Consider the following 24,975-nt stretch of genomic DNA (forward strand, 5'->3'; position numbering starts at 1 on the left):
AAACACCAGGAAACTGGACCATATCCACCAGTCATGAAATCACTACACTGGCTTCCAGTGAGTCTAGGATAGAGTTTAAAATCTTACTGCTGGTCTACAAAAACATGGGGCAGGATTCACCTATATGTTCTTAAGAACGATCTTAAGAAATGTCTTAAGATCTAAAATTAAGAAAGTTCTTAAGTGAAATTCCTCAATATGTTCTTAAGAACCATCTTAAGAACTGTCATTTCTTACGAATTTCTTATTTTTCCTACTTAAGAACTTCTTAAAATATGTCATTGCATTGCACGCGCCAACAAACAACATTTATACAGGTAGTTTGCGTCTTAACCGTCAGTCACTCACTAAACATGGAGAAGGAGAAAAAGAGATGCAGGAACTTTTCAAGGCAGGAGCTTGAGGTTATGGTGGATGAGATTAATGTGCGAAAAAAAATACTATTGGGGAAAATTAATAATAACTAACTACCACGCTAACTAAAATGCTAATAAAAAGTTAACAGGCTCTTTGTGTAATTAAGTATATCCTCAAACTATGACCTACTAGTCTAAAGTTGTCTAAAATGTGTTGAAAAAGGTGATATTAGAGGCTTACCTTTTCACAGAAGAAATTTTAAGACAGGTTTTCAATTCAATTCAATTCAATTTTATTTATATAGCATCTAATACAACAGAGTTGTCTCTAGACGCTTTACAGAGACCCATACCCAGAACATGACCCCCGAGCAGTTATTACATTAACAATGGCAGGTAAAAACTCCCCTAGTGGGAGAAAAACCCTAAGCCAAACAGTGGCAAGGAAAAACTCCCCTTTAGGAGGGAAGAAACCTTGAGCAGGACCAGGCTCATAAGGGGGGACCCTCCTGCCGAGGGCCAGACTGGTGGGTCAGGGACGGCAACAGCACAGCAGGCAGGTGGAAGCAGCAACGGGATGACCAGGGGTGGGGACCGCAGGCCAGCACGCAGCTCCCGAAGCTCCGGCCCAATCAGCAAGTCCCAGGTTGGGGTGCAGGGTCAGGGAAAGACTTGTGCTCCGTAATGCAAGCTACAAGCCACCCACGACCACCTGCAGGACAAAAGAGAGAAAAGGGAGAAGAAGGGGGGGGCAGCAACGGGATGACCAGGGGTGGGGACCGCAGGCCAGCACGCAGCTCCCGAAGCTCCGGCCCAATCAGCAAGTCCCAGGTTGGGGTGCAGGGTCGGGGAAAGACTTGTGCTCCGTAATGCAAGCTACAAGCCACCCACGACCACCTGCAGGACAAAAGAGAGAAAAGGGAGGAGAAGGGGGGGGGGGTCAAGGTTGTCTTAAAGTTAAGAAAAAAGTCAAGCACAAATTTGAGAACTTTTATTTCAAGAATACCATTTATTCTTACATTTATTCTTAAGAAGAAACTTAAGAAGAAAGTTGAGAAAATACTTAAGAACATTTTTGGAAAATATGACTTCTTCTCCTTTTTCTTCTTAAGACTGAACTTAAAGGTATTGTGACATAATTTTTAACATGCTTTTAACACTATTAAAAGTCTTGGCCAACATCCCTCAAATGTGTCTAAAAGGGTGTAACAAGAAAAACTTCACTCCAGTACTCCATGCCTGGCTTGCAGATGACGGTGTTTTTTGCGCTGTGAAAAATGTATCCTTTTCCCCCTTTCCTGTCAATCATTGCCCCGCTCCTCCTCCAAACCTCCTCCAACCCAACTGCTACACACTTCTGCCGTCTCCACACACACGCGCGCACACCGAACCACAAACACCCACACACACAGCCCAGACAGGGCGACTACAGCCCGGGGATGTCCGTGACCAGAGGACCGTAGCTCCCCGCAAGCAATACGCTAACAGCGGCGTCGGAGAGTTAAGCCGGGAGCGACAGGCGAAGCAAGCACGGAAAAGCAGCAGGGCGAAGCAGTCCACCGCAAACAATCATAAAAATAAAGGCATGCAAGCAGCAGTGTCCCCTTATCTTAAGTCCAGTCAGTGGCCGCGGGTCTTCTTAGCAGTTGTCCTCCGGTGATGAGAACAAAAGAGGCTCTAAACAGCTCCTTGTTAAGCCTGATTTATGGTTCCGCGTTAAATCGACGCAGAGCCTACACCGTAGGGCTCAGCGTACGGTGCGCGTCGCCGCGTAACCCTACGCCGTAGGCTCTGCGTCGGTGTAACGCGGAACCATAAATCAGCCTTTATGGTGCGCTGGAGAGGAGAGGAGAGACAGGGAGCTGGGTGGAGGGGGCGGTGATTTAGCGGGTCGTGACGTCACGACCCGCCAGCAAACCAGATGAGCCGTTTTTGCACAGTTATGCGGAAAATCCCAGAAAGCACACAATACACTGAATGTTAAAAGTTTGTTGTTTTTTGGGTGTAATTGATGTCAAGACACCCAACAAAACACAAAAAATCAAGAAAAATGTGTTTTTCATGTCACAATACCTTTAAGAAAAAAATGACACTTAAAAAGATTTTGTTTCTTAAGAATGTTTTGTGAATTCAGCCCCTGAATGGTCCTGCACCAAAATCCAAGCTGGATCTGTTAGTTCCTATGAAGCTCCCAGACCCCTGAGGTTCATCTGGATCTGGTTTGTTGTGGTTCCAGAACCAGAACCAAGCAAGGTGAGGCAGCGTTCAGTTATTCTGCTCCTCACCGGTGGAACAAACTTCCTGTAGACCTGAGGTCTGCTCCAACTGTCAGCTCCTTTAAATCAGGATAAAAACATTACTGTTTCATTAAATTCTGACCTGCTGGACTCTACTGCCCTTACTTTTTAATAACTTGTGATTTTTCTATTATTTTATCTCTTTTCTTATTTAATTTAATTTTATTTGTTATTTAAGCGTACTCTTAAGAGCGTACTATTAAATACTTATGATTTTTGAAAACGATGCAATGTTATGGATAAGCCCTGAATGCAGGCATCGTGACGTAGAATTGTCAAATTGGTTTAATTCACCGCACGAATCGGCACAGAGGAGGAATACATCTTCACACTGAATATCATACAATACACAATATCAAGTTGCAAAAAAACACCTCGCAGCACACGAAGCACAGACGTCACAGGACTTGCATGTGGGTGATGGGGGGTGGGCAAGTCGGGGGAGGGGGGTGTCCCGGCACAGTTCATCCAAGTGAGCGCTGCGAACGCGTGGCGCTCGACGTCCTTGTCAGGGGGGCTGATACGAGGGGGGAGGCCAGGAAGAAACTTTTCAGGATCACCAAATCTGGATAACCAGTGCTCAAATAGGGTAGGAAACACAATGTAGAACTATAGATATGTAAAGAGCAACAAGTAGAATAGCCAGTGTGGGGTCAATAAAGTTTATTTGTATTTGAAACGAAAACACACACACACACACAAAAAAACACCCTCTTCTGGCAGTCCGCTCATCTGAGACCTACAACAAATAAATAAAAACATTACTCACAAACACTGTACATTGAGGATATTTTGACAAGTTTCAAATACAGATGTATTGAATTCAATAAAAAGGCTTAATATCAAATACAAATACACCGGCGCAGTCACGCTTCAACACCGCTCATTGCAGAGCAAGATGTGCAATTGAGCGTTTAAATGGAGTTCTTAAGAGGCGCTTTGAATGCCTTAACTACCTGAGAGCAGAACCACAGAAAGCATGCAACATAACCCTTGCCTGTATTGTCCTGCACAACATCGCTACCAAGCGCAATGTCCCTGTCTGTGCTGACAATGATGCACCTGAGCCCCTTGGAGACCCTGACCAACCTCCTGCATTCTGCCAGAACGAGCAAACAGGACGTGCAACAAGGGACGCAATAGTTAGACACTATTTCTGATTTGGATTTGTTTTGGATTTCAAAAACCAGTGATGCCATTGCCATTGCTTTGTTATTCTGTTTTATCATTGCATGCATCACTAAAAAATCATCTAAAAACAAAACAAAAATATTTTTGATTGTGATGAATTATATTATTATAATTAGTGACAGAATGATATATATTATTTGTGGTCAATATTGACAGCTGTTTGGGGGATTATTTTATGAGGCCAAACTCTTTCTACTTTGCTGTAGGCCTATACTGAAAGGCTGAATACGTTATAACCTACCTAATCACTGTAGCCTGACGGATGAACAAATCAAATTAAAACCTTATGAATAAATAGGATATCTTGTAGGCTATACTGCATGATCCAAATATAGTGTTATTTGATACAATTTTAAAGTTTCATTACATTTTGGGCCTGAAATCTACGCTGAATCCACCCTTCTGATGGGATCAGTTTAATCCCGATTTTTTGGATCAAAGTGATCCCAATCCTACTAAAAAGTTTTGAAAAACCCAAACTGAAGGTTTGATCCAGATCAAAACCAGGATTGGATTACGTGATCTAATCCGATTACGTAATCCGTTTTGTCTTTTGAAAAACCCATTTTCATGATTTGATCCAATCCCTTATCCAAAATCCGAGCGGATTACTTTTGAAAAACCGGGCCCTGGTTCCTCAATAAACTCCGATCAGCCGAATTTGTGATCAGTCCCCGCCAAGCCGGGTGCCCAGCTTCTCCAAGGTGTTCTCCATCTTGTTAAAGAGCTCAAAGACCCAAAGCTCAAAATTTGGTCAATGGTACTGAGAGACCAGTTAATCAATTCCATGATTGTAGAGTTTCGGAGGAGTGAAAAGGAGAGACTCTGAAGACGAGACAGGACAAAAGCAGCAGCAGGGCAGAAAAAGCGTCCGCCTTCACTGAGAGCCGGAAGAAGAGACCCGGTCTTTGTACGTTTTGACCGTATAGAAATGTAATTCTTGCCATTGTAAGAATGAGATGTGTATGAATGAATGAATGAATGAATGAATGAATGAATGAATGAATGAATAAATGAATGAATTGTTGTTTATTAATGTGTCATACACCTCTAAGGTTCCAGCCTATAAGGGCTTACAGGACACAGATACACTACGCCAGCAAACAAACATCAGCTGCGTACAAACAAAAACACAAACGCAAAATTATAAATTCCACTTATACATTACAGATCAAATTACAGATTCTTTCTCAGTTTCCACATAATTTGTACTTTCTCTGTTTCCAGGCTCTCTTTATGAAGTTAGCTATAGAGAAAACCTCCTCTGAAAAACCATTCCAACTTAGCATCATCCTCAGTCCAAAACAACTCAGGTTTACAATCCTGCATTTTCTGAAATAAAAGCTGCCTGGCTTCATCATATAATGGACAATAAAACAAAATATGAAGTTCATCCTCAACAACATTTAAATCACAAACACTACATAATCTTCCCTCTTCAGGAACAGTGAACCTGCTGTACTCTACTGTCCTTACTTTTTAACAACTTGTGCTTTTTATTATTTTACCTCATTTCTTATCATTTTATTTCATTTTAGTTGTTATTTACTGTTTAACTGTGTCTTGCTGCTTTTAATGTTGATGTAAAGCACTTTGAATTACCGTGTGGAATTGTGCTAGACCAGGGGTCGGCAACCGGCGGCTCTAGAGCCGCATGCGGCTCTTTAGCGCCGCCCTAGTGGCTCCTGGAGCTTTTTCAAAAATATTTGACCTTTTTTCTCCTTTTTTTCTTCTTTATTGTCTTTTTTTCTTCTTTTTCCCTTTTTTCTATTTTTTTCTCTTTTTTTTCTTTTTTCTTCTTTTTTTTTTTTTTCTTTATTCTTCTTTTCTTCCTTTTTCCCTTCGTTTTTAAAGTTGATATTTCGACTTTTTCCTCGAAACTTTGACTTTTTTCTCGACATTTCGACTTTTTTCTCAAGATTTTACTTCAACATTAATCTTGACATTTCGACTTTTTTCTCGTCATTTCGACTTTTTTCTCGACATTTCGACTTTTGTCTCTAGATTGTACTTCAACATTAATCTTGACATTTCGACTTTTTTTCTTAAAATTTCTACTTTTTTCTCAACATTTCAACTTTTTTTTCGACATTTTGACTTTTTTCTCGAAGTGCATAATGAAAAAAGAAATCTTCCCCCAGTTATAACCACTATAGAAACATGCAGCATGTGTTGCCTTCATTCTAAGGCTTATACAAGACATATTTGTTTTTTGTGTTTTTGGTCCAATATGGCTCTTTCAACATTTCTGGTTGCCGACCCCTGTGCTATACAGATAAACCTGTGGTGCGTTGCTTGTGTGTGCAGGGTGGAGGTGTCCGACGCGGTGGAGAACGTGGACATGAGCCTGGAGGAGCTGCAGCAGCTGCTGCTTCGGAGCCACCAGCAGAGCGCCGTGGAGGCCGGGAGCAGCGCTGTCGTGGATGTCAGTACATCTTGATACAAACACAAATGTATGAAAACACCATGTTACGTTTGCTTGATACTGATCTGGTCTCTCGTCTCTCTGCAGCCCTTCAGCTTAAGCCTTCCTCTGGCTGAGTGGAATTTCACCGAGATGGAGTCCAACCTCAAATCAGTAAGGCCCAATCCCAATACACCCCCTACTCTTTCACTAGCCCTACTTTCTTTCACTAGCCCTAAAAAAGAAGGGAGAGATTTTAGGGCACTTGAAATCTTCCCAGGTCTGTCCCAATACTCCCACTACTCCTACTTTCAGCACCACCACTAAAATCAGGAAGCTGAGAGCCAAAAGCTGTTTTAATTTCAGCTGTAGCGCTGTTAATATGCCACTTTATTAAGTTTTAATATTTTTTCAGGCGTAAAAGTAACCGTTAAGATCCCCAACCCGGGCTCAGTTTATCCAAATAACGCCTATAAAGAAATTTGACCCAATGTTTTTGGAGATGAGAAGAGCCGCCGGCCCGGGGCAGCAGCAGCTCACGGCCGGGTCAACCTGCGCCGTCGTCCCGGGGAGAAACCTGCAGCTCTGTGGAGAATTACCACTGGCTGAAATAAATCATTTAGGAAGATAAATGTTGGTTTAATAGATGAAATCTAACAGTTGTAGCTACGCCTGTTAAGAAATTTGCTCCGAAAATTTCGGGATGCCTGCCGGCTCCGGAGCTGATTTATGGTTCCGTGTTAAATCGACGCAGAGCCTACGGCGTAGGGTACGGCCTACGGCGCGAGTCGCCGCGTAACATCGACGCAGAGCCTACGGCGTAGGTTACACCTTAGGCTCTGCGTTGGTGTAACGCGGAACCATAAATCAGCCTTTATTCTGGCAAGGTTTGAAAAAGACTTCGCAACAACGGGCAAGCGAGTGATTATATACATTGACTGAGTGAATATTATGAAAGTAAAATATATATTTCTCGCTAGAAATGTAATCAAAATGCATTTTTATGCAGAAACTAACTCAACATATTGATTTTATTCACTAAAAAATAAGAAATGTCTGCCTTTTTTTTTTTTTGGACTCAGTCCGCAAATCACGACGAGAAGCATTCTGGGAAATTTTTCTGGCCCAAGTTCAACTAGTGAGGATCGGAAATCCCTCGATCCGTAGGGCCAGATTCATATCCACTACACTAGTTTTCTCTACTCCCCTTAGGTGAAAAGAGGAATTGGGAACCACTACCCTCACGGGAACGTGCAAAATTTAGGAGAAGGGATGAAAACTAGGGGTAGTGATAGCATTGGGACAGGGCCTAAGTCTCACAGAGATAACACATGAACACATGGTCCTTTATTCTTATTTTTTTTAACAATATCTTTATTGATTTTTTTATTCACATACAGGATATTATTATAAAGGACATTTCACAACAACTTTTGACTTACTGCAACAGTCTAACAACAACACAAAGCTCATTCAAATAGGCAGCTGGTCAAGGCTACACAACATTCTGATAAAGAAATTATTCAAGAAGGTTACACTGACTCACCAATGGTAGTTGATTCTTCCATAAATCTTCATACATGCTTAGTCCTCTTTTAAAGTTAAGCTTGTCTCATTCATGGCAGCAAACTTGCTGAGTCGGCAAATTAGCTGAAACTGTTAAGGCTGATTTATGGTTCCGCGTTACACCAACGCAGCGCCTACGGTGTAGTGTACGCGGTGATGTGCAAGTACGCTGCGTGTCGCCGTGTACACTACGCCGTACCCTACGCCGTACCCTACGCCGTACCCTACGCCGTACCCTACGCCGTACCCTACGCCGTACCCTACGTCGTAGGTTCTGCGTCGATCTAACGTGGAACCATAATTTAGGCTTTACAGCCAATCAGCGTTGGCTCACAGCCCCGATGCGTTCAGGACAGTTGTAAAGTAAGAATTATTCTACATTTATATTTATATAAATTTATATTTATAAGGGAAAAAAAAAATAAAAAAAACGGCCCATAGCGCGAGGCCCCTTGGGGCGCGAGGCCCCGTGCGGTCACACGGTTCACACACCCCTTGCGGCGGCCCTGCCTGTGAGTCTCATAATAAATCCTCTCACCAGATTGTGAGATTTGATACCGTTCTCTTCAAATAACTCCCGCCCACATGTTGGTGTGGGCCACGTCTGCATTAAAAGTGGTCTGTTTGGGTGCAGAGTGGGTTTGAGCTTGAACTAGGCAAATAAGAAAATAGCAGGGGTTCCATATGGTTTCATCCTCGATGTGAAGTGACGACACGAACCGCCATTCTGCCTACCAGCAGATATACTGTATATCCACTAACTTCCCTGGAAACCCTGAAATATGTACTTCCAGATGTCGTCTACAGCCAGTTGGGTTGGTAGATTAAGCGTATTCTGGCAAATTATAGATCTATTATGAGTTTTTTGGTATATATTATTATTTCCTAATGGAAATATCTGGAGTTCACTTGATTTATTTGAGCTTTTCTACCAAAAACAGTTGCTGTGCTGTATTTTGTTCCACAGGAGTAACTCACTTATGTGAGAGTGGAGCTCCATCTTAGAGTGAGAATGTATTGGATTGATTTTCCGTATGGCACTTAACAGTACTCAAACATTTTGCATCCGCTAGCACAAGTTTATGAAATCCAGAATGAAAAAAATTCCGACACCCAGCTGAAAGCATCACTTTCATGACTGACATTAAAGTTCAGTTAATACTTCTTTAGACTGCTTGATGGGAAATATATGAAGCTTGTCCTCACAGTTTGCTGTGAATTTCAAGCAGATGTTTACTCCTGAGTAATTAGTACTAACTGTGTTTGCGCATCTAAAAAGGATGATGTTACAAAACACAACAGCTGCACTGTTTTCTCATCTCCAACTGTTTCACAAGAAAGTGCTTTATTTCCTGTTTTCCCATAAACATTAAAAAAAAATGGGCTGCAAAACATGTCACATTTGTCAGTGGAAGGCTTTCAGTTATAAAGAAAATAAAAAATCTTCACACCATATATTCACGTTTACGTGCTTCAGTTAAACTTTTCTGACCCAAAAGGAAAGATTATTTCTGTTACCAATGAGGGCTGCACACTGCAAAAACTCTTACCAGGAATATTTGTCTTATTTCTAGTTAAAATGTCTCATTTTTAGTCAGAAAATGTCATTACACTTAAAACTAGAGTCATTACCAGAAAAATAACTTGTTATTTGACAATTTTCACCTTTTTCAAGTACATTTTCACTTGAAATAAGTAGAAAAATCTGCCAGTGGGACAAGATTTATCTTCTTAATACAAGCAAAAAAATCTTGTTCCACTGGCAGATTTTTCTACTTATTTTAAGTGAAAATCTACTTGAAACAGGTGAAAATAGTTGTTTTTTCCAGTGATGAGTCTTGTTTTAAGTGTCATGAGATTTTTTTTGACTAAAAACGAGACATTTTAACTAGAAATAAGACAAATATTCTTGTTAAGATTTTGAGTTTTTGCAGTGCAACACTAAACCAAACAGTAGGAGAAAATGGGATTTGCAATGTACGGTGCAAATAATGACTTCAAGGTCAATAACTGGTTTTACTGACCAGGGGCCTCATTTATAAAAGAGTGTGTAGGATTCACACTAAAAGTGCACGTAAACCCAAAAGCCGAAAATGGCGGCGCAAAAAAAAATCCGGATTTATCAAACCGTGTGCACGCACACTTGCACGCAATGTTCGCTTTATAAATCACAGTCCAGCTGGAAGGTTGCGCAGGTTAATTTCCCTCATATCCCGCCCTCTACACGTACCACATGCATTGCCCACACACCATAAGTGGGCAATGCAAAGTAGTTCATGATTGTATTTTTGCATATAAATGAGCCTGCTGAGCATGTGCAGCGCCACCTGCAGTCTGTTTCTGCTGCGCGTCAGGATGAATGAGACGTGTGGAGCCACCGTGCCACTAAATTTCACGGAGACTGAGATGGAGATGTTGTGGATGAGGTGGAGGACAGGAAAACCACATTATTTGGTGGTCACAGTAAAAGTAGAAAAAGTATATAAATAGTATAAAATAAAGCGAGTGAGTGGAAGCACGTCCACGGACAGATGGTGCAGAAAAAAAAGAAGTGGTGTGATTTGAAGGTGGAGGCCAAGAGGTACGGAGCCCCTAAAGGGACACAGATTTTTTTTATATATATAATGAGTTTTACGTGTGCGCGTGAAACCTTTAAGGCTGATTTATGGTTCCACGTTACACCAACGCAGAGCCTACGGCGTAGATGCGCATTGCCGCGTACCCTACGGCGTAGGCTCTGCGTCGTTTTAACGTGGAACCATAATTTAGGCTTACACGTGCGCATAAAACTCATTATATATATATAAAAAAAAATCTGAGTCCCTTAAGGGGCTCCGTAGAGTGGCCCGGTGTCGTGCCAAAAAGTGATTGCCTGCCAGAATCTGATTTCTTCTGATTTGTGGCCGCGGGAGCGCGCACAGCAGCCCGTTGAGCGACAGCGCTAAAACGTCAGATTTTCAGATTATGGAGCTCAAGAATGAGATCAAGTCATATTTAGGCAGAAACAACCTTTCATTAACTGTCTTTGGCCTTCAATCACTTTTTGGCAGGTAAAAAGACCCATTTTGAGGGGAGAAATCAGATTCTGGCAGGCAATCACTTTTTGGCACGACACCGGCGTGTCCTGCCCCGCGGCAGCAGCAGCACCAGCAGCACAAGCACGGGACACGATCGGCACTATTATATTATAAGTCTGATATGTGATGACATTAAGAGTATGACATGAATCTGGCTTCATTTCACCACCTCACCGCCTGCGTCGCCAGTTCCCCATATCTTAAGACTGTTCCTACGGGAGGGTCAGGGTTGCCGTAGGGATACGCACATTTTTCGGTTAGTTTTTTCTTTTTAAATCCCATCCTTTGCGTAGAAGGTGGCTTGCGCATCTTTCAAGCCCTGATTTGTGCGCAAGCAAGCTTTATAAATGAGGCCCCAGTACAGTTATTGGGGAGGATCTCTGAGCCTGTAGTGTAGTATAATTTACTTCTTTTCTTTTTCATGCAATGGTTTCCGAAGAAGCACAACGTAACATCAACAGCTCTTGTGAACCTTTTAAGTGATTATCTTCCATCTTACTCAGCTGTACGTCCTAAAACGTGGTGGAATGTTTCATCTGGAAGAGAGCTGGTTTCTCCTTCACCTCTGTTTAGCCGTGTTTGCAGAGCTGACAGTCGATACTGCTCTCATTAATAAGAGCCCACTGCAGATGTTTACACTTCCAGTTACCGGTACTATGCATGTTCCCTGCTCACTCTGTTTTGGGGTTATTTGCCTCACACTGTGATGTTTTACCCAGAATCATGATAATTCTATCTTCAGGAAACTTGGAACTTCCCGAAAAATCTCAATCTCTTGCTCATTTTGTTTTGAAATGTTTTTTTTTTCTTTTCTTTTTCCTGGTTGATACTGATGCTATTATTAGCTGCATTTTGTTTAAGATTGATCTCTCCATTATATGATCATTTTTATCTTTGTGGCTCTGCAGGATGCTATTCTCTGACCTTACAGCGTTAGTTGTCTTTTTTGAATTGTTTTTCATTCATCTCTTCATTTATTTTTAGTCCGAGGATCATCTCAGAAGTCAGACCAGTAATTAAAACTGCTCTCAATATTTCAGTGTGTCTCAACTTCACCCATCTATTTGATTCCTCTTCCCAGCAACACTTTCCACCAACATCAGGAGAATTATTCAATGTATTCAGTGAACTGATACTGCCTCTGTGCTGGATGCAGCATCCTAATAAAAGCCTCAGGGATGGCATCCACATCCGACGGCTGAACAAGCCTGTAGTCAGTCTCTACAATCCCATATCCATGTACAGAGACAATGGAATTCAGAATATATTTGTGAAGCCAGTACCATGTTCCTGTAGCGGAGCCAGAGGGGGTGAGGGCCCCGGGGCCCACAAGCTCATAGGGCCCAATGATAGGGCCCCGTTTTGTGTGATACGTTCATATATAATCGTAAATTGTAAGCTATAATAAGGATAAAATGTGCATTGTGCGGCCAGTGTAGCTAATTCTTACTTTACAACTGTCCTGAACGCATCAGGGCCGTGAGCCAACGCTGATTGGCTGTAAAGCCTGAATTATGGTTCTGCGTTAACTCGACGCAGAGCATACGGCGTAGGGTACGCGGCGACACGCAACGTACGTGCACGTCGCCCCGTACCCTACGCCGTAGGCTCTGCGTTGGTGTAACGCGGAGCCATAAATCAGGCTTTACAGTTACAGCCAATTTGCCGACTCTGCAAATTTGCTGCCATGAAGGAGATGAGCTAAACTTTAAAAGAGGACTAAGCATGTACAAAGTTTTATTAAAGCGTCAACTACCATTGGTGAGTCAGTGTAACCTTCTTAAATAATTTATTTATCAGAATGTTGTGTAGCCTTGACCTCCTGCCTATTTGAATGTTTGTGTTGTTGTCAACTAGACTAGAGTCTATTCTGTTATAGAACTAGACTAGAGTCTATTCTGTTATAGAATCAGAAATGATGTTATAGACCGCTGTGTCTATATCTATCTAAATCTAAATAGATTGTGTAATTTTAGACCAGTTATGTTTTTTTTGTATTTAAGCTGAATCAAAGATGGAACTGGGTCAGTCCGTGACTATCTGAGTTTTCAGCGCCGTGTGATTGACAGCTGTCAGGCCTGTGTGTGTGTGTGTGTGTGTGTGTGTGTGTGTGTGTGTGTGTGTGTGTGTGTGTGTGTGTGTGTGTGTGTGTGTGTGTGTGTGTGTGTGTGTGTGTGTGTGTGTGTGTGTGTTCTTCTGAACAAGTTTGTGACTTTAGTTTGTGTAGTGTGATGATGTCAGATACAGCCGACTCAGCCACTTAGAACCTCGGCAGAATAGATACAGAAAAGTATCTACTCGGCACCTTAGACCCCCAGGGAAAGAACCAAAGCCGGGCTGAGTAGGTACTAGTGGAAAAGCGCCATATGTCAGCGTCATGGACTTTTGGCTACTGAAGATCTCTCGATGCTGGCAGGGTAACAAGAGATTGTTTTTTTGTTTTTTATCCAGTACATGTTCCAGAACCAGGAAGCAGAAGCTTTTCCAGCTCCGAGTTGTGAGGAACAGTGACTGTGCTGTGGACTGTGAAAGGTAACGATACCGTGACCTCCATCGGTGCTATATCTCAGCCCAGTCTCACCTAAAAACGTAGCCTGCCTACGTTGGTCCAAAGTGCAAAAACGTAGAGGGGTTACATGTTTTTTGGTGTCACGGCCAAAATCTTGAAAGTCACGTGACTTGGACGCAAAACGAATAGGCAGAAAATATGTGACAATGTAACAATTCAAGGGATATTATTGTAACCCCTCTACGTTTTTTGCACTTTGGGCCAATGTAGGCAGGGTACGTTTTTATGCGAGACTGGGTTCAACCTTATTATGAAGCTAGAACAGTCTCATAATTCTCAAATGCACACACCGTTTCACAAATGCACACACCGATTTGCAAATCGGAGCCAAGATTTCACGTCAGGGGAGTCTCAAAAGTCACACGCAAATCCAGCGCAGCTCACAGACAAAAAAACTTTTGTAAATCAGGTTATATTTGTGTGTGCATCAAAAATACATTTGTATATCTTGTCCTACGCACGTGTGAATTGTCCTTTTGTCCATTTGTGAAACTTGTCCTGGCATTTGTGAAACGGTGTGTGCATTTACGAATTATGAGACTGTTCTAGCTCCATAGTATATCTACATAAAACTTGATGATGCATGTATGTGCGGGGGTCATCAAAGTTTAAATACATGCCCAATCATCTTTTCTTGTGTCTCTCCTCAGGCCACAGAAGCTGCTGTTGCACTCGGTATTCTATCTGCACGAGTTTAATTCCAACGCCCTGCCAGGCTGCTTTCCACACGTGGCTTTATTTGAACTCATTACATATCCAGTTGCCTTCAAGAATTTAATCAAAAGGCACCTACAGATAATGTGGGTTGTTTTTTTTTTGTTTTGTTTTTTTACATTTCTTGGTTAGCTGGCTGTTAATGGATCCATCAGACCTGTGGGCCCCGTAGACGCCTACATTCTTGGTTAATTATCCAAAGAAGTTTGTTATGACGTGATTATGACTCTGATATAAAGCCAGCAGGATGCACACAACGCATTCTTGGCTCCTGCACTTTAGTCTTTGTGTGAGAGGGAGTTCCTGCTTGGAGAGATAACTTTTATTTCCTATAAGAATCTATGACTGATGTATACATATTATTATTTTGTATTATTCTAGCCTTAAAAATATTGTATTTGTACTAAAAAGGGCTGAACTCTGGCAAATCTCTTATAAAATCAATCAATGTAGTATTTTTTTATAGGTGATTTTCTTTTCCCAGTCTGTGTAAGGGCTCCTGAAACACTTGCATCTCAATTTCTAGTAATTTTTACCATAGAAGAGAGGCTTGTCAGGCTATGTCATACAAGTTTTTTCTTTTTTTTTTTTTTTTTATTAATTCAAAAATATGAACCTTTCATTTTTGAAGCATATCACAATAAGATGTAAAACCCACTCAAACACCTGTTTAATGTGACTTTGCACAGATCTGACATGTAGCCAGAGACCTATTTCTTTTCTGTCCATGTAAATGTCAAGAAAATATGACAAGTTGAACTTCTCATTTGACAAAAGGATGAATACTACTGCATTTTTGCACAATCTCACAGTAGTTAGTATGAATCATGACAACAGGTAATCTATTATGTGTTTGTAGAGGGCCGACACTGTTGTGCTTATTGCATACTTGTCTTAAAAGGCGTTCAGCCTCAGTGGCAGGGGCGTCTAAGAACGAAGCCGCGGAAGAAAAAATGTCACAGAACGTCACTGCAGTTCTGAAAACTGCTTTTTGACTTGAGATGTTCACGAGTACCAACCACCACCAAAACAGAACCACTAATAAATCCATCAGTTTTCCAACTTTTCAAAAGAAAAAGAACATCTAATTCAGGGGTGTCAAATGTGCAGCCTGCGAGAGGTTTCCAATGCAAAAAACCTAAATGTTAATTTACTAAAAAGGAAGGCATAAATAATTGCCATGAATCGCAGCATATCTGATAATATATTTCTTCTACAAATCCATCGTTATTCCACAAATAGAGCAGTTTTCGACATTTTTTTTGTTTTCTAGAATGCATTTGCCGATTTTATTTCTTTGTAGACGGTCGTTTATTTTTATTAACTGACTACTATTATATATTTTCGCAGGAAAAATATAACTGCTAAAAAAGATGATAGAAGATATTTATTCGGAGAATTTCAGTTTTGAATACGAGGATAGTGACAAAGTAAAAGAGTTAAAAAAGAAGTGCTGACTTTTTCGGCACACTGGCGTAAATATCCGCGCCAATTTAAAAAAATAAATACACTTAATTGTACTGGAAAAATCTCTAAATCACAAAGAAACTCTCTCGGATGTAATAAGAAAGATTTTGCTTTTAATTAAATTTCCTATAAAAAAGTGAAATATAAAAACAACATACTTGTTTCTGTTTATCTTTGAAAAATGATATTAAAAGTATCTTAAATATTTTGAAAAAAAAACGAGAAATTTCAAGAAAAGATCCTGAAGAAATATATTTTAGATAATTAGAGTGTAAACAAAGTGCATATTTCCTTTAAAATTCACTAAACTGATATCATATTAGATAACAATAATAAAAAAAAAAAAAATTACAAAAAAAAAAAATGTGCACCGTTTTTGTTATTTGGAGCGTGCGGCCCGCCAAGCAAAATGAGTTTGACACCCCTGATCTAATTGCTCAACTGTCCAGGAGCCAGTCTTTAAAAAGATTTCACCTTGGTTGACTTTGTTTTAGTAAATGTATTGTGGAGTGGTTAATTGAGATTTTAATTTGTGATAGAACCATGAATACCTGCATATTAATTCTGATTAAACTTAAGACATATTAATGAATTATTATGCCATTCAGTGTAAACTATTAGTGCTCAGCTCTGGTTGCAGGCAACAGTTTAATTTTGAGCAAAGTATGACTATGGGAAACTTCCTGCATTATAAGTTGAATTGTGCAATACTGTACAGAACTGTGACAAAACTGCAATAACTGGATGACCATAGGAATGTAGGAAGCAGTAGCTGTGAGAGCTGAAGCGGCACGGGCCACGAGGAGCCGCGCTGCAACAACTAATGTTAGCCTGCGTTAGTGGGTAGATGCTTATTGGTTATTGGCAGTACTGGATTTGTAAATAAAATCAGGGGGGATGGTGGATTTTATCATATGGGGACAGATAATTTGTGCTGATTACAAATAATATAATATATTACAAATAATAGCAGTGACCAAAACACCTGCAGAAATACTGCAGGAATGACATAGCAGCAGTTAAATGCAGCCTTCTGTAAGCTTTAAATATCCACTGGGCTTACATCAAATACATCAAAACACAACAATAAAAAACACTTTTCTGAACTTATCAATATGACTCTGTCCTTCACAGGATAAGTAACATGAATCACTGCAAAAACTCACAATCTTAACAAGAATATTTGTCTTATTTCTAGTTAAAATGTCTCATTTTAGTAAAAAAATCTCATTACACTTAAAACAAGACTCATCACTGGAAAAAACAACAATTTTCACCTGTTTCAAGTAGATTTTTACTTGAAATAAGTAGAAAAATCTGCCAGTGGAACAAGATTTTTTTGCGTGTAATGAGAAGATAAATCTTGTCCCACTGGCAGATTTTCCTACTTATTTCAAGTGAAAATTTACTTGAAACAGGTGAAAATTGTCAAATAAGTTATTTTTCTGGTGTTATTTTTCTGGTGATGAGTCTAAATGTTGAAATAGCAGTAAAACCACATTCATTGATGAAATGACATAAGGGATGGAAAGGAGGGATGGCAGTTTTACAGGGGGGATGATTTGGACCGTTTTTATTTCAGCGGGGATGCCATCCCCCCTCATCCCCCGTCGACTCCAGTACTGCTTATTGGTTATTGGTTATTGGTTATTGGTTATTGGTTATTGGGTAGGCGGGTGCAGCTTCCAGCCACGACCCAGACAAAACCACGACCCGGCCACAACTTCTCAGTCCATTTTGTGATCGCTACAGTACAACATCTTTACCCAGAGTCATTCAGGCAGCTTTCCAGATGCCTTTTTGAGGGGAATAGCTGTAGTTCTTTATGGAGGATTTTTAGTGCCAAAATTAAATAAATAAATACATCATAAATTAATTAAAATGGGAAGGAAATATATCATTCATTATTTAAAGGTGTCATTAATTAATTAAAATTGGAATTAAATACGTCATTAATTAATTAAAATACAACTAATTTTAAGTAAAAAATAATTTTTTATTGTTTCAGTATTTATTTCAGTATTTAAGCAGACCAAAGCAGTGGATTCGACTAGATTCACGTTAGTCCCGCCCACTGAGTTAGACAAGTGAAACTGACAGTTTGACATTTCATGATTAATAATTAAATACTGAAATAATTAATTAAATACTGAAATAATTAAATATATATTTTTTATTTAAAATGAAATGTATTTTAATTAATTAATGACATATTTCATTCCAATTTTAATGAATTAATGACACATTTAATTAATTAACGATATATTGAATTCCCATTTAAATTAATTAATGACACGTTTAATTAATTAATTATACATTTAATTAATGAATTATATATTTAATTCCCATTTTAATTAATTAATGACAGTAGTCAATTAATTAATTAATGATGTATTTATTTATTTAATTTTGGCACTAAAATCCTCCATAGTTCTTGGCCCCAACATGGATTCTAAAAGCCTAAACTTCATCAAGCCTCAATTCTGCTAAAAGGCAGGCAGCAGTTTCCATTAGTATCCTAATAAGTGCCAAGTTTTGACAAAATGACACTGCACTTGGGTTTTAAACAGTGCAACTTCTCAAAACTCTTTAGATGTTGGCACACCAAATACATCTTTGCTTTTGCTTGTGTTACAAAAAGAAAGAAAGCCAAATATCTGGAATTAAGAGTTGTGAAGAAACAAAAGACTTAGTTGAAATTTTGGAGATTTAACCACTTAAAAAGACGATGCACAAACTGCCCCCAGCAGGCTAACATTTTTGTGGCAGACGCTCCTTTTTAGTGGATACTTTGGTGGAAATGGGGGGAAAAGGTGGGCAGAAATGTATAACAAGTGAAATTGCACTAAAAATCACAGTTGTATGATATCTGAGAGTATACATATTAGACATAGCTTTTATTCTTGTTCCTCATGATTATATGAGTGTAAATGACTTTTTCAATGAGTGATGAATACAAACGAACATTCAACTGCTGTTGTGTTCTTAATTTATTCTGTTTTCCATTTTAGTCACTTGCACTGGAAATGAATCCATGTGTGTTGAAATTACATTTATCCTCGTCAGGATTGCAGATAGATAAGGAAGTATTTTTGTTCAAGGAGTGGAAAGATCACTGCTGTAATCAAGCCTGGCATCCCAAAAGCACCTCTGCACTAGGAATCGTCATCAATAACTCTACGTGGACTGAAAACCCTTTCTGTTATTACAAAAGAAAGTCCGCTGTCAGCAAAGACAGGCAAGTTCTTAGTGTTTGGATGCTTTTGGAAGTGGGCCATAACTTGCTGAAAATGTGAATTGTTTTAAATTGATTTTTTTTTCTTTTTCTAAGGCTAAAGTGTATTGTTACATAGAGTCAAATAAACTGAACATGTATTCCACCTATGTATGAAATATTTAAGTGGTTAATGCAAATGAAAATAAAATAAAAATACAAGCAAGACTGGATTATTTCTAGGACACATACATTAGACATCCAATCACTATTATAGCTGTTAATGTTTTCCTGCAGAGCAGTTTCCCAGCTTACCAACAAGAAAAAAAAAACGTGAGAATGAAGTTTAATTGTTGCCACTAGGAATGGGTGATATTTTACCATTCACATCACGATATACTGTCAAAAAAAATCCCCACAGTAAGAATTTGTCATCTCGCGGTAAAAAGTATAAATTCCCGTTGATGACGTTTTTGTGTAAAGCTGATTTATGGTTCTGGGTTAAATCCACGCACAACGGAAGGAAGGAAGGAAGGAAGGAAGGAAGGAAGGAAGGAAGGAAGGAAGGAAGGAAGGAAGGAAGGAAGGAAGGAAGGAAGGAAGGAAGGAAGGAAGGAAGGAAGGAAGGAAGGAAGGAAGGAAGGAAGGAAGGAAGGAAGGGAGGGAGGGAGGGAGGGAGGGAGGGAGAGAGGGAGGGAGGGAGGGTGGGAGGGAGGAAGGAAGGAAGGAAGGAAGGAAGGAAGGAAGGAAGGAAGGAAGGAAGGAAGGAAGGAAGGAAGGAAATGAGCCAGAAAGAAAGAAAGAAAGAAAGACAGAAAAAAAGAGAAAGAAAGAAAGAAAGAAAGAAAGAAAGAAAGAAAGAAAGAAAGAAAGAAAGAAAGAAAGAAAGAAAGAAAGAAAGAAAGAAAGAAAGAAAGAAAGAAAGAAAGAAAGAAAGAAAGATTTTTTACATTTTTAAAAAAACTTTATTTTAAAAAACATAGAAAACTTCAAATCATTGAAGCTCTTACAAAATATAAACTATGCAACGCAAACCACCATTAAATATTAAATACCAGCTCGCCATCAATCACAGAACAAATAATGTCTTTAAAATACCATCTCAGGATAAACTCTTCCATATTGCACATCACCTTGAAGAATCTAAAATCGACCCAGACTCTGGCTTTCAAACTAGACATAAAAATAGGTAACACTTCCTGTCCTGATCTGTCCTCCACCGTGTTTCTCCTGCTGCAATAAATCGCCATTTTGGCCTCACCTGTCAGCAGGTTCAACAGCTGCCGACTAGAGTAGCCACCTCCTAAAATAAAAGCAGTTTTCAACCACTTCACCCTAAACAGATTAAAAACAGTCTCAAATATAGTGAACAGGTTAAAAAGCCTACTGCATTCATAAAAACAATGGAACACCGTTTCAACTTCTGCACAAAACGGACATTGGTGGGAAACAGTGGGATTAAACACTGAGACAAAACTGTTCACTGCAATGGCTCCATGTAGTATTCTCCACTGGAGGTCCCCAGTCCTTCTTTTCAGCGGTGGTTTGTATAAAACCCTCCAAGCCGGTTTCACCCCACTGTCCACCCCCAGTGTCTTTCTCCAAACAGTGTCAGATCTCCCATTCAGTTTGCTTTTGTTTAGTGCTTTTACGCACCGCTTGTAGATTTGTTTAACAGTCACAGTGTAAAAGTCAGCAAAAACGTAATCCTCGTTGGTAAAAAAGGCACCTGCAAGTCCATCTAAAACCGGAGCGAAGCCCAACTCCGGAAAGGGATCGTCTTCCTCTGGAACTTCCACTCCATCCCCCTAATCCCGCAGCATCTGTGTCTCGTCCGCTGTCAGTCTCCCAGCCCACATGGTCAAGATGTTCCTGGTCTGCTGAATAGACCTCAGTCCGAGGAAAGCAGCCATAGCCGGAGCATCCGTTAGTCCAGGACCAGCCACCTCCACGACTCTCCTCAGGGTGACAGCCCCCGAGGTGCAGAGCATGATATTGAGACTCGGTGTTGTGCTGTCCTGGATGTCCAGTTTGGCCTCATTGATGAGAGGCTCCTCTAAAAGCCAGTGCAGCGAGCTTGTAGGTTCCGTTCTCTTCCATTTAAAAAGGTGCCATGTTTTAAAAAGTGACTGATAAAAAGGAGGTAAAACACATACATTAAAAGGCTTAGAACCCATTAAAAACAGTGCGGTGTCAAGACCCAGGCCATCTGTCCTCCTCAATATGCTGCTAGCCACCTCCCTCCAAACAACATCTCTTGGTCCTATGAGGTATCTCTGTACAACCTGCAGTCTAAAAGTGGCCACTCTGCTCTCCATGTTTATTAGCCCTTGTCCCCCCTCCTCCCTTGATAAAAACAAAACACTGTGTGGGACCCAGTGCAGTTTGTCCCAGAAGAAGTTAACAAACGTGCCCTGTAACTTCTGTATCAGGCCTTTAGGGGGCTCCATACAGGCCAGTCTATGCCACAGAGCAGAAGCCACCAAATTGTTCACTATCAGTGACCTGTCTCTGTAAGACATGTGTGGCTTCAGCCATGTCCATTTGTTGAGTGTCCCTTCCATTTTCTCCACTACACCCCTCCCAATTTTTCTGAATAATTGTCTCATTGCCGACGTACACCCCAAGGTACTTGAAACCGTCAGTTCTCCACTCCAACCCTGGTAACCTGGGCAGACCTCCCTCCCATTTCCCAACTGCCAGTGCCTCACTCTTTTCCCAGTTTACCTTAGCAGCTGACAGAACCCCAAAATCCTTAACAGTCTTCTCCACTTTGTTTATCTCACTTTGATTCCTAACAAAAATGACCACATCATCTGCATAAGCCGATGAACTGTGTCTCTTGTTAAAATCTTTTAAAAGCAGGCCTTCAGTGACATTGCGGATTTTACATAGCATGGGTTCAATTGCCAGTGAATATAACATTCCTGAGAGTGAACAGCCCGGTCGCACCCCCCTACACACTTTAAAAGGGGCACTCAGACCACCATTAATCTTCAGCACACTCTCAATGTCCTGGAACAAAACTTTGATCATAGCTATAAGACCTGGGCTGAGGCCAAAACCCTCCATTGTTTTCCAAAGGTAAAGGTGCTCAACCCTATCAAAAGCTTTTTCCTGGTCTAACGAAATGAGACCAGTTTTAAAGCCCAATGAACCAGAGATGTCCAAAATGTCACGAATTAAGGACACATTGTCCAAAATGGACCTACAAGGCACGTCCAGGACATCCAGGACGACCAGGTCCATCACCTCCCTCAGTCTGTTGGCCAGCGCTTTGGACAGGATCTTGTAGTCTGTGCAGAGGAGAGATACTGGACGCCAGTTCTTGATCTGTTGAAGATCCCCTTTTTTTGGCAGGAGAGTTATCACCCCTCTCCTGCAGCTCAGCGGTAGGCACAAGTCTTTACAACTCTCGTTAAAAACCAATAGGAGATCTTCACCTATGTCTTTCCAGAATTCTTTGTAAAACTCTGCAGGAATGCGGTCCATGCCAGGATCCTTTCCTCCCTCAATGCCCTGCAGTGCTGCGAAAAGCTCCTCCAGCAGCAGAGGCTCCCCCAGCCTGGCATTCACGTCATCCGGGACTTTAGGCAACTCGTTGCCGAAAGAACCAAACAGTTCTTTGTCATCCCTGTACTCACTGCAGTACAGCACACTCTTCCGACTCCAGGCTGACGGGCAGTCAGGTTCAGAAGCCTTACAGTGTTGGAATGATTAAACAGTTCCTGCAGAAAACCAAAAACATGAAGGTGGTGAGAGTAGAGGATCACTTCCCTGACCGGTAGTTGTTTTTTCAAACTGCCCGGTCACAGATGAGCAGTAAAGGGAGGGGAGGTTTTACTGTCCAAGAAGTCTACAGACTTTGACTCTGTGTGTCTCTGTTTCGCTGTGCCTTTCTTCGCTTGAGAGCTCCCCCCATTACGTCTGGTCTTCCTCTTCAGACGTGGAACTTTTAAGGCCTCCTCGTCCTTTTCCATGTCAACGTCCTGACTCCCACTGTCATTTCCTCCTTCACCTACATGTCCGTCCTTCTGCTTTACACTCTTCTCCTTTCCTCCTCCACCTTCTGCTCCTCGCCTGTCTGTCTAACCTTTTGCTTGCAGCCTCATCCTGTCCACCCTCACTTGCCTGTTTTTCCTGTTCCCCTTCAATCCCCCTATCAATTTTATTGATAAAGCACATTTCACATTACAAGCATGGACTCAATGTGCTCAAAAATACATAAACAATAAGGTGTCCCTCTCTGCCACAACTAAAGCACTTCATGTTTTCAGATGAGACGAAAATCATGTAGTCAAAGTCGTCTACTTGGATCTTAAAGGCCAGACTCAGCTCCTCAGTCCTGTTGTCTAAGATCATCAGCAACTGTCTCCTGTGAGACACCACATGTTTCAGCTGAGGAGATTTGCAGCCTGAGGGGACTTTCATCATCTGGGACACGACTTTTCCATGTCTGGATAGTTCTCTTATCAGTGCCTCATCACTAATAAACGGGGGGACATTGGACAAAGGGATTTTTCTCGCGGGCGTGTTGAGCGGCAGAACAGACACGAGGGAACCGCCCACCACAATCCCGTTCTGCACCACCGTAGTCGCCTTCATTACACTATCCACAAAAATCACCACCGCATTATTCATCCGCGCAGTGGACTTGATGCTGCTGTGACCCACAACCTGCCCCACGGCCAGACTGCAGTCCTCCACCGAACAAGGAGACCCCGGCGAGATCTTAATGCTGTCTTTCCTCGTCAGTTTGGTCAGGTCCATGGCGCCGTTTCAGACGCCGACCAGCAAAGATGCTGCTGGCCGACGAATCGCACACACACAACAAAAACTCCTAAACTGAACAACTAAACTTAAAGGAGCATGGTTCAGTTTGCTGAACCATGCTCCTTTAAGCATGGTTCAGCATATGTATATGCTCCAGACATATACATATGTATATGTCTGGAGCAAATAGGCTCCACGCTGGAGCCTATTGCTGAATTGGCTCCAGCTGATCCAGAATGCAGCAGCAAGAGTGCTGACAGGAATCAGCAGGAGAGACCACGTCTCTCCAGTGTTAGCGTCGCTCATTGGCTACCTGTAAAATTCAGAATTCAATTTAAAATTTTATTACTTGCATATAAAGCCCAAAACGGCTTAGCTCCGCAGTATTTACAAGATTTGATAGTGCCTTATGTTCCTGGCCGAGCTCTCCGCTCCCAGGGTGCAGGTTTACTCGTAGTTCCTAGAGTATCTAAATGTAGATTTGGAGGGCGGGCGTTCTGCTATCAGGCACCATTACTATGGAACCAACTTCCAATCTGGGTTAAGGAGGCTGACACCACCTCCACCTTTAAAACTAAACTTAAAACTTTTCTGTTTAGTAAAGCTATAGTTAGTGTTTAGTAAACCTCTAGCTGGTGTTGGTAAATCTCTAGGTAGTGTAAACTTTAGTGTGTTAGAGTCAGTAGTCATAGTCGCAGCTATAGAACAAAACTATAATAGTTAGTCTCAAATATAGCTTCGCGGTAGATATGCTGCTATAGGCTTATGCTGCAGGGGGGCACCGACATGATCCGCTGGGCGGTGCCTCTCACCCTTCTTCTCCTCTCCTTTTCCCTGCCTCTCTTCTCCATTACCATTTTTATTTATTATAAATATCTCATAGCTATCATTTTTGTCCATCGCTCCTGTAGTTTCTTGTGCCGGCCCCCCTTTTTTCTCTTTTGTGTATGTTTGCAGGCTGGAGCCTCGGGAGCTGCGTTCTGGCCTGTGTTCCCGGCCCTCCCCCCCATCCCCGGTCATCCCGTTGCTGCTTCCACCTGCCTACGTGGATGTCTGCTGTTGCTGCTTCCGCCTGCCTGCACCCCAACCCCCCCCCCCCTGGTCATCCCGCTGCTGCTTCCACCTGCCTGTGTGCTGTCGACGTCCCTGACTCCCCCAGTCTGGCCCTCGGCAGGAGGGTCCCCCCTTATGAGCCTGGTCCTGCTCAAGGTTTCTTCCCTCCTAAAGGGGAGTTTTTCCTTGCCACTGTTTGGCTTAAGGCTTTTCTCCCACTATGGGAGTTTTTACCTGCCATTGTTTATATAATAATTGCTCTGGGGTTTATGTTTATGTTTATGTTCATGTTCA

At 41.3% G+C, this 24,975-nt stretch overlaps 1 protein-coding gene across 1 annotated transcript in view; it reads left to right on the top strand.

Annotated features, from left to right (window-relative positions):
* hsf4 (heat shock transcription factor 4) overlaps positions 1 to 15,287 on the top strand; it is a 58,464-nt gene extending 43,177 nt beyond the window's left edge. Inside the window, exons 10-13 of the mRNA XM_061722726.1 lie at positions 6,152 to 6,269; positions 6,357 to 6,422; positions 13,343 to 13,423; positions 14,111 to 15,287. Of these exons, the coding sequence (XP_061578710.1) occupies positions 6,152 to 6,269; positions 6,357 to 6,422; positions 13,343 to 13,402 (244 nt within the window). The 3' untranslated portion in view covers positions 13,403 to 13,423; positions 14,111 to 15,287. The remainder of the gene's footprint in view (positions 1 to 6,151; positions 6,270 to 6,356; positions 6,423 to 13,342; positions 13,424 to 14,110) is intronic.
* Positions 15,288 to 24,975: the final 9,688 nt, after the last annotated feature.

This window comes from Cololabis saira, chromosome 5 (assembly GCF_033807715.1).
Source record: "Cololabis saira isolate AMF1-May2022 chromosome 5, fColSai1.1, whole genome shotgun sequence".
Classification (NCBI taxonomy): Eukaryota; Metazoa; Chordata; class Actinopteri; order Beloniformes; family Belonidae; genus Cololabis; species Cololabis saira.